General features: G+C 49.0%; 1 protein-coding gene across 2 annotated transcripts; it reads right to left on the bottom strand.

Annotated features, from left to right (window-relative positions):
- Positions 1-8: 8 nt before the first annotated feature.
- LOC6584312 (proton channel OtopLc) lies at positions 9-12621 on the bottom strand. Of its 2 annotated transcripts, XM_002009932.4 has the most exons (7): positions 12373-12608; positions 9217-11628; positions 2889-3659; positions 2688-2805; positions 1663-1759; positions 1410-1595; positions 9-1312 (listed from the first exon to the last, which is right to left on the bottom strand). In XM_002009932.4, exons 2-7 carry the CDS (start codon positions 11331-11333, stop codon positions 9-11), a joined length of 4593 nt encoding a protein of 1530 aa, XP_002009968.3. In that variant the 5' UTR covers positions 11334-11628; positions 12373-12608. The 2 variants fall into 2 exon arrangements, with proteins under 2 accessions (XP_002009968.3, XP_043865234.1); XM_044009299.1 differs by lacking the exons at positions 9-1312; positions 1410-1595; positions 1663-1759; positions 2688-2805; positions 2889-3659 and adding an exon at positions 7217-7550 and having other exon boundaries at positions 12373-12621.
- Between the last annotated feature and the right edge of the window lie 646 nt (positions 12622-13267).

Raw genomic sequence — 13267 nt, 5'->3', positions numbered from 1 at the left:
GCGAATTCTCACATGTACGTCGGCTTTAGCTTGTAGGCCCGCTTCCAGATCTCGCACAGGCAGACGGTCGAGTGGAACCGATAGAATATGGCCAACGGCATCGACACGTGCGTGATAATGGTCCAGGCCCACAGTCCGTAGAAGTTCAGCTGTATGGGATGCGACTCGGCGCGCGACTTCTCCAGCGTGCTGATGGCCCACATGGCCAGATTCACCACCAGCATGAACGTGACTATCTCGCGGCCGGGTTTTTTGCGTATGTGCTCCGGGCTGACGGCCTGCCGCCGGCTGGCGTCCAGGATGAACATCGTCTGGCAGGCGGTCTGCACTATGGAGGCCAGTGCATTGATGGGCACCAGCATGTCGTCGCTGCGCAGCGTAAAGTGTCCGGCAATGACGGTGAAGATGTTGTACAGAAACGAGCCCGTCTGCGCGCCCACCAGCAGGATGTCGTCCAGGGAGAAGCTGCGATAGGCGTCGTACTGCAAGTGCCGTATCTGGATCATGCCCACCAGCGTGGCTATGGTCGCCGTGCCGTAGATGAGCAGCTCGCAGATGGTCACCTCGGTGACAGCCAGCGCCACGAACTCCGGCCGCGAGATCAGCACAAAGAAGATGATCAGCGAGATGATGGTCAGCACCAGGATGAGTATGCCCACGAATAGGCCCTTGTGGGCCCGGGCACAGTCCACGGAGTAGTGGTGGGGCGAGCGCTTCATCGGCGAGCTAATCATGTCCGGTCGCTGGGGCGTCGGCGTCTGTGGGCGTGAAATGCTGCGCCACATCACGTACAGGATGGCCGCGCAGATCAGCGAGTACTCGATGGTGCAGGGGAAGAGGAAGGGCGAGGCGTCCTGCACGAGGGTGCCGATGATGTTGGTGCGCCGGCACTCGAAGATCTGGTAGGGGCCCTTCAGGCCGCGCGGCACACGCAAATGGGCCGTCGGATCGTGGGCGATGACAGCGTGTCCGCGCGAGTGTCCCGGAATGCGATGCGAGATGCGAAGCGTGCGATTTTCGGGATTGTAGAAGGTGAGTATCTCGTGCTTTGTCTCCTGGATCAGCACGTTCAGCCAGACGGCCAGATTGGTGCCGATCATGTGCATCAGGCCGAACCGAGCGATGATCTTGTAGCGGTACACCTTGATCTGTTCGTTGTTCAGGAATATGAAGTACATCTGAATGAAGATGAAGGCCATGCGCGTCGCTGGCGTCAGTGCGAGCAGCACATTGTGGCACTTGGTGTCCGGATTCAGCTCGAAGTACTGGCCAAACTCCAGGCCCGAATAGATCATGCTGCCAATGCCGAATGCTGCGAAGAGCAACAACAACAACAAGTAAGGAAATAGAAAACAATTTCTCTACTCTCTCCACTCTCTCTCTCTCTCTCTCTCTCTTTCTCCACTCACCCACTGCCCCCATGCGCAAGTAGAAGCTGCCGTAGTGATGCTGCCGTCCGAGCGGCGACAGCAGCGACGGACGACGCGCCGGCATGGCCGGCTGGATGCGGCGCCGCGTCGTGGTGCTGTCCGTGTCCGATTCGTCCATGCTGTCCGAGGCGTTCACCTTGGACGTGGTCTTGCTCGGCGAGGTGGCTGTAAATGCCAAAGTTCTCATCAGTCCACTTTATTCGAAAGCTGTAGAAAACTATGAATCACTTACCCACGGGCACCGGCAGCTTGGGTCGTCCCCAGAGCAGCGTGGCGTACATGAACAGCAAAAAGATCATGCTTCCAATATACAAATACAAATAGTAAACCTGGAAGAAAGGCAGAAGTTGCCATTAGAGAAGCTGCCTGAGATAATGAAAGAGGATCTTTGTTTCGGATGATATGAAGATAAGGGATACAATAAATAATTGTGTTTCAGCATAGGTTGCAGCTCATGGAAAACTTAGGGTTAACTTAACAAAATGTTAAAGCTATATGGATATCTTTTGTTTAGGAAGTAGAGGTGTATACATATATAGATAGATGATATATAAATATATATTTATAGATAAATATGGGTATAGAAAATATATAATACAACAAATTGTAAAAGATCAATGTGTTCAAGACTCAACTTTAGAGCTATGGCATATTTTTAGCTAAGATAGGTAGATGATATAGATAAATGGATTGAAAACAGAAAATACAGAAATATGAAATGGAAAATGAATAAAAGAAGACAGAACTATGAAAACATGATGTAAAAATCGAGGAACTCAAAGAAAAATTTGTATAAAATAATATATCATTAATGATAATGATAATCATAATTGTAAGAATAAGAATAATAATACGAATAAGGAAAGAAATATGAATATTGCAAATGAAGTATTGTATTAATGGCAAAAATAAATTTAGAAAAATTTAACTTATCAATGGAATTAAAAATTAAATATATATAGAATAAATATAAATATAAATATAATAATATAAATAAATATCAATATAATAATAAAAATAAATATAAATATAATAATAAAAATATAAGCTTAATATGATTATTAAACGAAAATTTTTCAAGAGAAATAAAATCTCAATGAAAAAAAAAAAAAATATATATATATAATAATAATAATAATATTAATTAAATATATATACATTGTATTATATTATATACATTATATTATAATCTAATTCTTATACGGATATTTATGTATATATGTATATTTAGCTCGATATATTTCAGTTTGAACTTACTTCATAAAACGATGGCGGTATGTAGGTGGAAATAACTTCAGCCATGGGAAAGGCCACGCCCATGACCACGAGCAGCTTGCCGTAGAGAGCCGAGAAAAGTGTGGCCAGAGCATCGCCGCTGTGAAGGAGAGATTTATAAGATCAAATAGGAATATTACATATACATATATGGTAAAGTATATACATAGTTAAAGTACTTACGCCTTGACGCGCGGCATTGGTGGATAGACAAAGGAGGGGCGGTGCGTGCGCTTGATGGCCGGCATCACCGGATAGTTGGTCAGCTGATGCGAATGATACATGAGGGCCAGTTGGCCGCTCTGGCGATCCTGGCACTGGGAGCTGCTGCCCGGCGAGGAGGGCGGCTCCGAGCTGTCGCCGCCGGGTCCGGCATTCTCATCGCCGTCCCCTTCGCCGCCGACGAGTATCAGGCCGCTGGGCCCGGCACGCTCCGTGTTGCACTTGGTGGGCAAGTTGGACTCATCGATGGTGACGTGATGCTGCGAGGAGCGTGCAGACATGCGGCCCGGCGACACGGATACCGTCACGTGCCCAGCATCGCTGGACGTCGCCGACAGCGTGCTGCTCGCCGCTGGCGCCGCTGGCGCCGCAGCCCGTCGCAGGTTGCTCGGCGAGCGGGCATCCGGGTCCGTGGCCGGCGTATAGCTGCTCGGCACCGTGGGCGTGGGCACACGGACACTGTGCGTGTGGTGGTTCTGATGGTGCGGATGCTGGAACTGGTGCGGCAGATGGTAATGGTGATGGCTGCTCGTGAAGTGGGCACGCGGCTGGCTGGTCACCACGCTCTCCACGCTGGCAGCTGGCTCCGCAGTGGTCGACTGCGTTGGCTGCGCCGACTGCGATGCCTGCGATGGCTGCGATGGCTGCTCATCCTGGAAGGTGAGCGTGGCGAATGTGGGATCCGGGCGATTGAAGAGCCTGCGGCTGCTGCTGCTGCTGTTGCTGCTGCTGCTGGAAATGGAAGAAGGCATGGAATCAGCTCTGGATTACTACTTAGCTGGCCCCGCCGCAGATCAAGTGCAGTCGCAGCGCTGAGCGACATCGATTGACTGACTCGGCGAGCAGTCGCTGGCCATGCACGAGGCCCCCCCATTCCATGCATATTATTTGCGCGCAGATATTCTGCAGACAGAGCCGCAACAGTGGCTTAATTAAATAATGGCCCCCGCCGTTGCCATGGGCGACTGCTAAATGCCACAGTGCTCATCCACTACGGCATACTGCTACACTATACATACGAAACGCTCTGCTCTGCTCGGCTCTGATCTGCGCTGGTGTGCGAGTGCGAACGCTTGACCATTGATGGGCCACTGCCCATCATCATTTCGGGTGCCAGACACTTCCGTCGACAGCCAGATTGTGCGGCACTCGAGCACAAAAGAGATGCCCAGCACTCGCCGCACAATTCCCGGCCAATTAAAAGCAAATAACTCAAGTCCCTGCACTCCAATCAGATCAGCAACTGATATCAGACGGAAGACAGAGATTTCCCATGGCTCAGCTCAACTGAAATCTGTTCGATCAGAGTCAAATAAATCAATTTGCGGGCCCTAATCAAGCCTGATCTGTGGCATTGCCATTGTCAAGCGACGTGTTTTAATTCCCGTCTATGTTTTTTTTTTTTTTTTTTTGCTATACGCTATATACTCCCACACACTAGTTCGGTGTGCGCCTAAATTGTGCTTAATAACAGCAGCACAAAAATGTGGAAATAAAAAAAAAAAAAAAAAAAAAAAAAAAAAACAAACAAACAAATGAAAAACCCCCTCCATAAAGCGCGGCTGCAGCAATTGAAACTAATCGTTCCCCAGCAGGCACAATCTCAATCTGTATATATACATTTATGTGTGTATGTGTGTGCTTGTCTATATGTCGAGGTATTCATAGTCTAGCTATACAGTCTCTGGCTGGGCTAGCAACTCGCTATTTGCAACTCCAGCGCGACGAACATGCAATTAAGGCAAATGAGGACTACAATAGACAAATTGGGAAAAGGCAACAATACCAAAAGCGTAAATTCATATTTATGCATATACACTTTATATATTAATATACTAGCGGGTCGTCCTCATCATGGTAATCGACTATAGCCCATAAATAAAATGTTCTGATTTAATTACTTCTCTACTTTGCATCTGGCGAACCTTTTGGAAAAGTTGATGAAAAAATAAAGGTTCATGTGGTCAGTGAATTGGGCTAAATATTATAACGAAATATTAGCCAATTTGTTATTGGTTAAACATTTTTCAAAACTATTATTCATACGGAATATTAGCCCATTTGTTGAGTATTGGCTAAAAAGAATTTTCGACTCTTGTTTGATTTGATCGAGCATAATCGATCTGTGGATCGTATTTAGAGCGAGCTGCAGTCGATGTCATCTGTTGCCTATCTCTCTGTGGTCTGAAAGGCGATGGCAACACCCAGACCTTGATTTATCCTTATTTTATCTTTATCTGAAGTCTCTACAAAAGTCTGCAACTGTCGTGTGTGGACGTGAAAAACTCTCATATTATGTGTATCAAGCCTCTCTCTATCTGTCTCTCGCTATCTGTCTCTTTCTATCTTTCTCTCCCTCCCTCGCTTTCTCTCTCTTTATCTTCCCCTCTCACTCTCTCTCTCTGTCTCTCTCGCTCTCTCTCTCTCTCTCTCTCTCTCTCTCTCTCTCTCTCTTCCTCTCTGATTCTCTGAGACGTGCTTACTCTTTGACTTGCCAGACGAATTTCAGTTTCTGCTGAAGATTTTTCATTTGGACCTATTCTTGATGCCAATATCTGCAAGTCAATTCAAAAATATTGCGATTTTGGTTTTTAGCGCAATTTGAAATTATATTTAAAAAAAAAAAACTTTTGTTTTGTGCTGAATGGAAAATGTTTATATGATTTGAATGCCTACTAAATGAATAACAGGCAATTTCTAATAGAAGTTTTTCTCCTTGGGCTTTCGATATACGGATTTATAACATTTTTACTTTACTACTATGTATTAAATTACTGGCAAACCTAGCGTTCAGAATATTCTAAAGCCTAAGCTCATGAGGAATAACGTACGATTCTAATGTTAAAAAATATTTCAAATCGGTCCAATAGTTTTTGAGTTTATTCATTACAAGCAAGCAATTCAATTATCTACAGAGTGGAGAGTTCTGTTCTAGTTGAGAAATCACATCTAATATGGATATATGTTGGAGGAACTGAACTGAATTAGAGTTCTCGCAGAACTTTCGCACATAGTATTATCTATAGAGATGCAGCTGGATTGTTACTGGCTAGAGAGTTCGATGCATAACTATCCGAGAGCTCTCAGAGATCTCTAGTTATATAATCAGATGTATTATGGATCTACAATATGTTGGAAGAACTAAACTCAACTAGAGATTTCTAAGAACTTGTGCATATACATATATTATTATATTATCTATAGAGATGCAGCTGGATTGTTAGCTGGCTAGAGAGTTGGATGGATAGTTAGATTGACAGCAATAAACAGTAAAATCCAATATAGATATATATATAAGTGGGATAAACTGAACTCAACTAGAGATTTGTCAGAGCTCAGAATTTTATAGAGACGCAGCTGGATTGTTAGAGAGTTTCATTGATAGTTAGATTGACAGCTGGATGTCAACATGCAGAGATAAACGCATTGACTGCCTGCTCCGAGGTTGTTAACACGAATCCTTGACACATTCATTCATTTGCATGCACACTCAAGCATTCAATGGAATGAATTCATATGCATGATTTGTTTACATACATTGAGAAAAAAAGAAGGGAAAAATGAAAAATGTGGAAAGAAAAAATGCAGTTGACAGACGCAGATTCAGACTCAGATTGAGTTTGAGTTGCAGTTTGAGCTGGAGTTGGTGTTGGAGTTGGAGTGTCTATCCGCTTGGCACTCGACAACATTGTCGAGCACTGGCACGGGGCACTTGTCCTTATGGAGCTGTAAAGGTACTTGGGTCTAAGGGTACGCGACTCGGGACTCGCAACAAGTGTGGCAAGGCTTGCTTGCCAACTATACATAAATAACCTTGACATCGGCTCGACTCTGGCTGGCGTTGCGGCGTGCTTCCAGTCGACAGGACACTGAAGCCGTGCCAGCTGCCAGCCAGCCAGCCAGCCTGACTGCCTGACTGACTGACGGACTGCTGGTGGTGGTGGTGGTGGTGGTTACTGTGGGTCATGCACTCAATCGCTCCTTTATATAATCCGATTTCTGAAGGCGTGCTGGGGTTGTTAACCTGCCCTCGACACGACTGTTGCATAAATGGATGCGCAGCGAGCCTTGTTGCATCGCCAGTTGAGCTGAATGGGGCGGCTGTTGAATGGGGAGTCAGGGGATCCATCGATAGTTTGTGAGCCTGTCGACTGCGATTGCTTAAAGCTTATTCAGCTGCCAATTAATGGTGCTCGTTAGGCATTCATTCGACTCAACGTGATGTGACTTGACTTGGCTTGAGTTGACTTGGCTTGAATCGTCTTTATGCACATGTGCATTCACAGCTGATGCGAGTCTCATTCTCAGTCTTGGCCAGTGGCCTGGAAATGTCCATTAGGGCTGACCCGGCTGAGCAAACAAAACCACAAATGCCATGCACGCATTGAATGGACGTTTACTTCCGGGCAGGAGCGGGGGCTGGGTGAGCAACTGGTCCTTTGGCTGCTGCTACAACTTTCAATTGACCCATTTTGGTTTGAGTCGGACTGCGGGCGTGGCAGTGGGCGCCACCAGGTGACATCAGCGGAGGACAATAACCCGCAGACGCGCTCTTTGTTGCGCAATTCGTTCGTGGCGAGCCAATTAGCTCGACTGCTGCTGCTGCTGCTGCTGCTGCTGCTGCTGCGGCTGCGGCTGCGGCTGCTGCTACGTCTGACATAGTGGATGCTGGCGACAGCGGCCAACCTGACGTATGCACATTAACAAATGCCGCATACGCCGCGTGGGCCGTGTGTGGCCTGTGTGGGGGCTGAGTGGGGGCCGCGTGTGGCCTGAATGGCTTTGCAACTTGTCAGGGTGTTGCACTGGAAACGTGATGTTTAATTAATGCAAAGTGTAGCTGCGACTAGTGAGGCGCAGGATGCGCGCGGGGCGCAGGGCGCGGGACGCTGGGCGGCGCCAACATCGTAGCGGGCGTCAGACACGGGCCCCAGGCGACGACCAAGGACTGCATGCAACATGCGGCAAGTGTCGAGTGCACGAGTTAAACAGTTTTGCTCGGCTATTAACAGCGACTAATGGAACCAGACAACGGCCGCTGAGAGCCAAGGCAACGTTTATGCAATTAACAAAGACGCAAACTGGGTGGAAGACACTCCCTCTCCCTCTCCCTCTCTCTCTCTCTCTCTCTCTCTCTCTCTTTCGCTCTCTGTGTACTGCTTAAAGTGCTAGCTAAGTAGGCATGCCCCGCCTTTCAAGAAGCTGCACCAAGCCACCAACAGATGGTTTATATAGATAGCTATTACTCGAGACTAGAGCCGAGAGCTCATATTATGGGGAAAAAATAAAGGAGAAAATATCAATTTAATCGCCTCAAGAGATTGGGCCATACGCCTAAAGTAAACGCAAAGAAATGGGTTAATGAGTTAAGTGATGGGAAAGTGTGAAAGATATGAAGGAATATGGTAAAATTGTTGCGAAAAAACTTGATCGATTTGTCTAAATTCACTTGAGTTTGAGTTGATTTTAGAGCATTCGCTTGATTGGGAACAAAGTGTGGAGCAGAAACTAAATGAGAATGAAATACCAAGCATACGAATGGATTTAAATAATGCGTGATTCGGCCCTGGAGACTTGCGGATATATTCAGTAAATTTATGATGATAACATCTGGACCGGATTAACAACTGGGTGGAGTAGGCAGTTGGCTGGGATCCCCAAGAAATGAAACTGTTATTTTAAAATCGAAAAAAGGGAAAAGGGAAAAGAGAAGGGCTGTCAAAAATAGGGACCCCCAAATTAATGGTTATCTAGGGCCTATTTGAGGGTTAATCTGACCCTGGATAAGATACTGTGGAACCTTAAATATGCTATAATTGCAATAGATATATTTTGATGATATCAAAATGTGTAGACAAAATAATTCAGGGTATACTCGTAGTCTGTGAAAATATTGCAGTGATATGATTCCTCAGAGCTCTATGGACTATACCAAAACCGTAAAACCTGAAGCTATATTTCTTTATACATATAAGCTTAATTCGAAAAAGTGTTGCATACTTTCGAGCGACCATGTTTTCAAAAGAGACGGAATGTTCATCCACCTAAATCAGCTCGCGACCTAATCACAATGACAACGAACAGAAGATTGGAAGCATTGCAGCCCCTGGAACCCAGAAGAGACTCAAATTTAAAATATTTTAAGTGCATTTAGCTAATCAAGAGTTAAGGTAAGAAAAAATAAAAAGTAAAATATACTAGAACCCTTTAAAAAAACCCCAAATCAATTCTACTTTCAATCAGGTAAAGCATTAGATGTGAGCAGGGAATAATCTTGGAGTTCACTTACATGACTTGCTCCTTGAGGGCGTTGGGCATTGAGGCCGCGGCTGCAGCGGCTGCCGTCTCGGCCAGCTTGGGTGGGCTGCTGACCAGCGGGGGGCTGCAGACGCGCGGAGGCGTGGTGATGCGCGGCGGACTGTGCATTTGCCGCGGTGGACTCTTGGCCAGCTCCGGCGGTGAGCTGCGCATCAATGGGGGCGAGGGCATGGCCGGGGCACTCTCGCCCACGGGCGGGCTCTGAACGCGCTCGCCGCTGCGCTGCGATGACCTGACCGACAGAGCGGGACTCCGTTCCGAGATGGATGCCTGCGACTTGACTGAAGCCTGCGACTTGAGCGACGCCTGAGGCGACAGCACGGGCCCGACAGCCGCGGCCGAGGCTATTGAGCCCGTGCGCGAACCAGCACGCGATCCAGCACGTGAGCCCGCATGGGAGCCCGCGTGGGAGCCCGCGTGGGAGCCAATGCGAGAGCCGTGCTGGGAGCTGGTGTGCGAGCCGGCATGGGAGCGCTGGCTGCCGCTGCGACTGGGCACGCGTCCGTCCGACTTGGGCGATGGGGGCAAAGCGCCGGCCATGGTGCCCATGGCAGCAATCGCACCACCGGTGGACATCAGCCCGCCGCTGGCAATGCTGGCGGCCCTGGGGGAGCTGATGCTGTCGGCGGCTGGCTCCCCGTTGCCCTCCTCGTCGGCCACATGAAGCGACATCTTGTCCATGGACAGCTCGTCGGTTTCGACTTTGGTCAGCTCATCGTCGTCGGCGTCGAGCGAATGCGACTGTTGCTCTTGCTGCTGCTCCTGCTCCTGTTGCTGCTGTTCCCGCTGCTGCTGCTCCTGCTGCTCATTGGCGTCCTCGAGACCAGCTGGCGGTGGCGGTATGAAGCCACGCCCCACACTGTCCTCGTCCAGCTCACCAAAGTTCTCGGGCGGTGGCGCAATGATCGAGGATGCAGAGTAGCCATTGCTGGGTGGCGTTGTGATCGTCGTGGACTCGTCCTCATTGTCTAGAGATCGACTGTAATCCTCGGCAGCCAACTGCTGGCCACCGCTCATTTGCTGCTGCTCGGGCTCGTGCTCCGGCTCGGGTTCGGGCTCTGGCTCTGGCTCAGCTTCGGGTTCACGCTCCGGTTCCGGTTCTGGCTCTGGCTCTGGCTCCGGCTCACACTCTGGCTCTCGATCAGTTTGGGCTACTGGTTCCGGTTCCGGCTCTTGCTGCGGCTGTTCCTCCGGCTGCCTGGTGGAAATGGGTTGCGAGTTCGTCTGCGACTCCTCCTCGCTCTCGGACGAGGGAGTCAGAGGCGGTATCTGGCTGACGTGCTGCGCCGGCGGCGACACCATCTTGCATATGTTGAGCTCCGGCAGCGGAGGCGGCGTGGCTGGTGGCGAGGGCGAGGTCGATGGTGATTTGGTCAATGGGGGTGTGACGCTGCCCTGTACATACGACAGATTCGAGGGCAACGGGGGCAGCGGCGGTGGCGGTGTGGACTTGTCATCATCCTCGTCCTCATCATCATCGTCCTCATCCTCATCGGCATCGGCATCAGTCTCCAGTTCCAGTTGCTGCTGCTGTTGCATCATTGCTGGCGGCTCAATGATCGCCTCCTCGGCATCGTCCGTCTCCTCGCCGTCGTCGTCGTCGGTGCGCAGTCCGGCGTCGTCCATGGGCGACAGCGGCGGCGGTGGTATCAGCTCCAGCTCGAGCACCGAATTGCTGGGCGAGCCCGATGGCGAGTTGGCCTCCATACTCAGCTGCTGCTGTGGCGGCGGCGTCGGTGTTGGCGGCATATCGTCCGTCTCGGTCAGCGTGGGCAACGGCTGGCCCAGCAGAGTGCTCGTCGTCATCATCGACGTCGTCGTCAGTGCGCCCGTCGTCGACGGCGGCGGCGGTGCCACCATCAGCATCATCTCATCGCTCAGCGGAACTGTCGGCAGCGGCGGCGGTGGCAAACCCATCTGCATGCCCGAGCCGGAGGCCAGAGCATCGTCCAGATTTGTATTGCTGTTGTCCACCTCCTCGATGTCCGAGTCGATGCCCTGCGCAAAGTCCATGTAGAAATTGTCGCGCGAGTCGCTGGAGCCGCGTCGCAATTTCAGCGACAGCGACAAATCCGGTGAGCTATCCATGCTCTATTCCTCTCTTCCTGCTCGAATATATCCCCTCTCCCTCTCTGCCTCTGCGCGCTCCACTTGGCTTCACGCGAATTCCTTTACACGAGCTGTGAATTGTTTTTGTTTGGCCTTTAGCACACTCCTTCTCCGCTCTGCTCTGCTCCTCTCCTCTCCTCTCCTCTCCTCTCCACTCTTCCTGCTCTTTGTTCTGTTTTGCCTGTTGGCCTTTGTTATGGTTGCTGCTGCTGCTGTTGGCGCTTTTCACTTCACTTTATGGAGCTAACGCGCATTTTGTGTATCCTGTGTATCCCTAGAAATGCAAAAGTTACAGCAACACACACACATGTGCACACGCACACATGCTCACACGCACACGCACACATAAAGTAATCAGCAGCCGCTGCGTTGTAGAACGGGTTGGCGGTGTGGGGCGTGGCAATTGCATTTGCTGCGCATTTCGCCTTTTACGCCACAAATCCTTTGAGTATGCGTGCGTATGTGTGTGTGTGTGTGTGTGTGTTCGTGTGCGAAAGTGCGTAATACGAAAGACGCAACAACAGCAACCCCGAAAGAGCAAGCGCAAAATTCAAAGCAGACAAAATAATTGCTGTTGTTGCCCGTTCGCTGGTTGTTTTTCTTTTTTGCGCAATTGTTGTTGGCTTACTGACCAAATATACATGCACACACACACACTCAGACACCCACATACACACAGAGCAATGCAAAAGGAATACTCAAGCATCTACCGTTATACGATAGACCTGCGGCTTTTGAATTCTAACGGGCAGGCCGAAACTTTATGTATGCCAAATGCGACGCTGACGTCGACGTTGACGCCGCTGCCAACGGCGAAGACAACGCAGCGCCTACACAGAAAACCACTTTGCGTGCGTGTGTGTGTGTGTGTGTGTACACCAAATATTTTGCAAGTGTGTGTGAGTGTTTTTGTAGGGCAGGGATTTGGCTTCTTGAAACTTTCTTTGCACAGTAAAAGAAAAATCACAAAAATCGTGAAACAGCTAACAAGCTACACCGTTATTTGACTTCAACTAACTTTTCGGAATGCTTTTCAATGCAATTGCTATAGTTTTCAATGGATTTTGAGTTTTTGTTGCATTGCAATCAACGTTGCCCGATACCGTTACACATTCACGTTAGCTTCGTTTTGCTACGTTTCGGTTTGGCTCGTTTCGTTTCGTTTCGGTTCCGGGTTTTGGAGGCACACGAAGCGCGCCTGACGCTGCGAAATTTTAGATTCCTGCTGTGTCGGCACTTAATTCTAGAATGAAACGGCAGCACGAGTCAAAGCTGCGCCATTGCCGTTGTCATAGAAAACAGATGCCACAGCCTCTCAGCCAGAGCTAGTTCCAGAGCCGGGGCCGGAGCCGGAGCCATATGCTGAGAGCGTGCGACAAATGAGAGCAGAGTCGACAGAGAGTGAGAGCCAGAACGCGCGTCCGAGAAAGAGAGCGAGAATGGCTATGTGTACGATGGTTGCTTTCGCACGACTAATGAATGGAGAGTGAATGTCGAGTACTACTGTGTACGCAGCATCCACATATTCGGCCCACTGTAAGCGTACCTAGGAATGTATGTTCTCTCTCTCACTCTCACCCTCTTCGACTCCGGGAGCGTGTGAAGTATGGCACTGCGTAGTGTCACCTCAATTGAGAGCAACCGTCGCATGAACAACAACAATAACAACTGCAGTTTGGTCAAAGCGGATGTGCGCACGCCTCCAGACCCGTGTGCGCTATGTGCTGGAATTTAACATATAACATGTGTGAGGAGAACAAGTGCAGTATGAGTTGAATACTTAAATGGTATTGCAATAAAGAAATGCAAGCCATTGCTGTTTGATACAGTTATTATTATTGTTGTCATTGAATTCAAGAAATTTTATATTGGCAATTTATTATGCTTACTTGTTAAGGCCAAATCAAACGGCG

Source organism: Drosophila mojavensis, unplaced genomic scaffold, assembly GCF_018153725.1.
Source record: "Drosophila mojavensis isolate 15081-1352.22 unplaced genomic scaffold, ASM1815372v1 contig_136, whole genome shotgun sequence".
NCBI lineage: Eukaryota > Metazoa > Arthropoda > Insecta > Diptera > Drosophilidae > Drosophila > Drosophila mojavensis.
The sequence above is the reverse complement of the archived record's forward strand: the minus strand, read 5'-3'. Positions and strand labels throughout refer to the sequence as shown.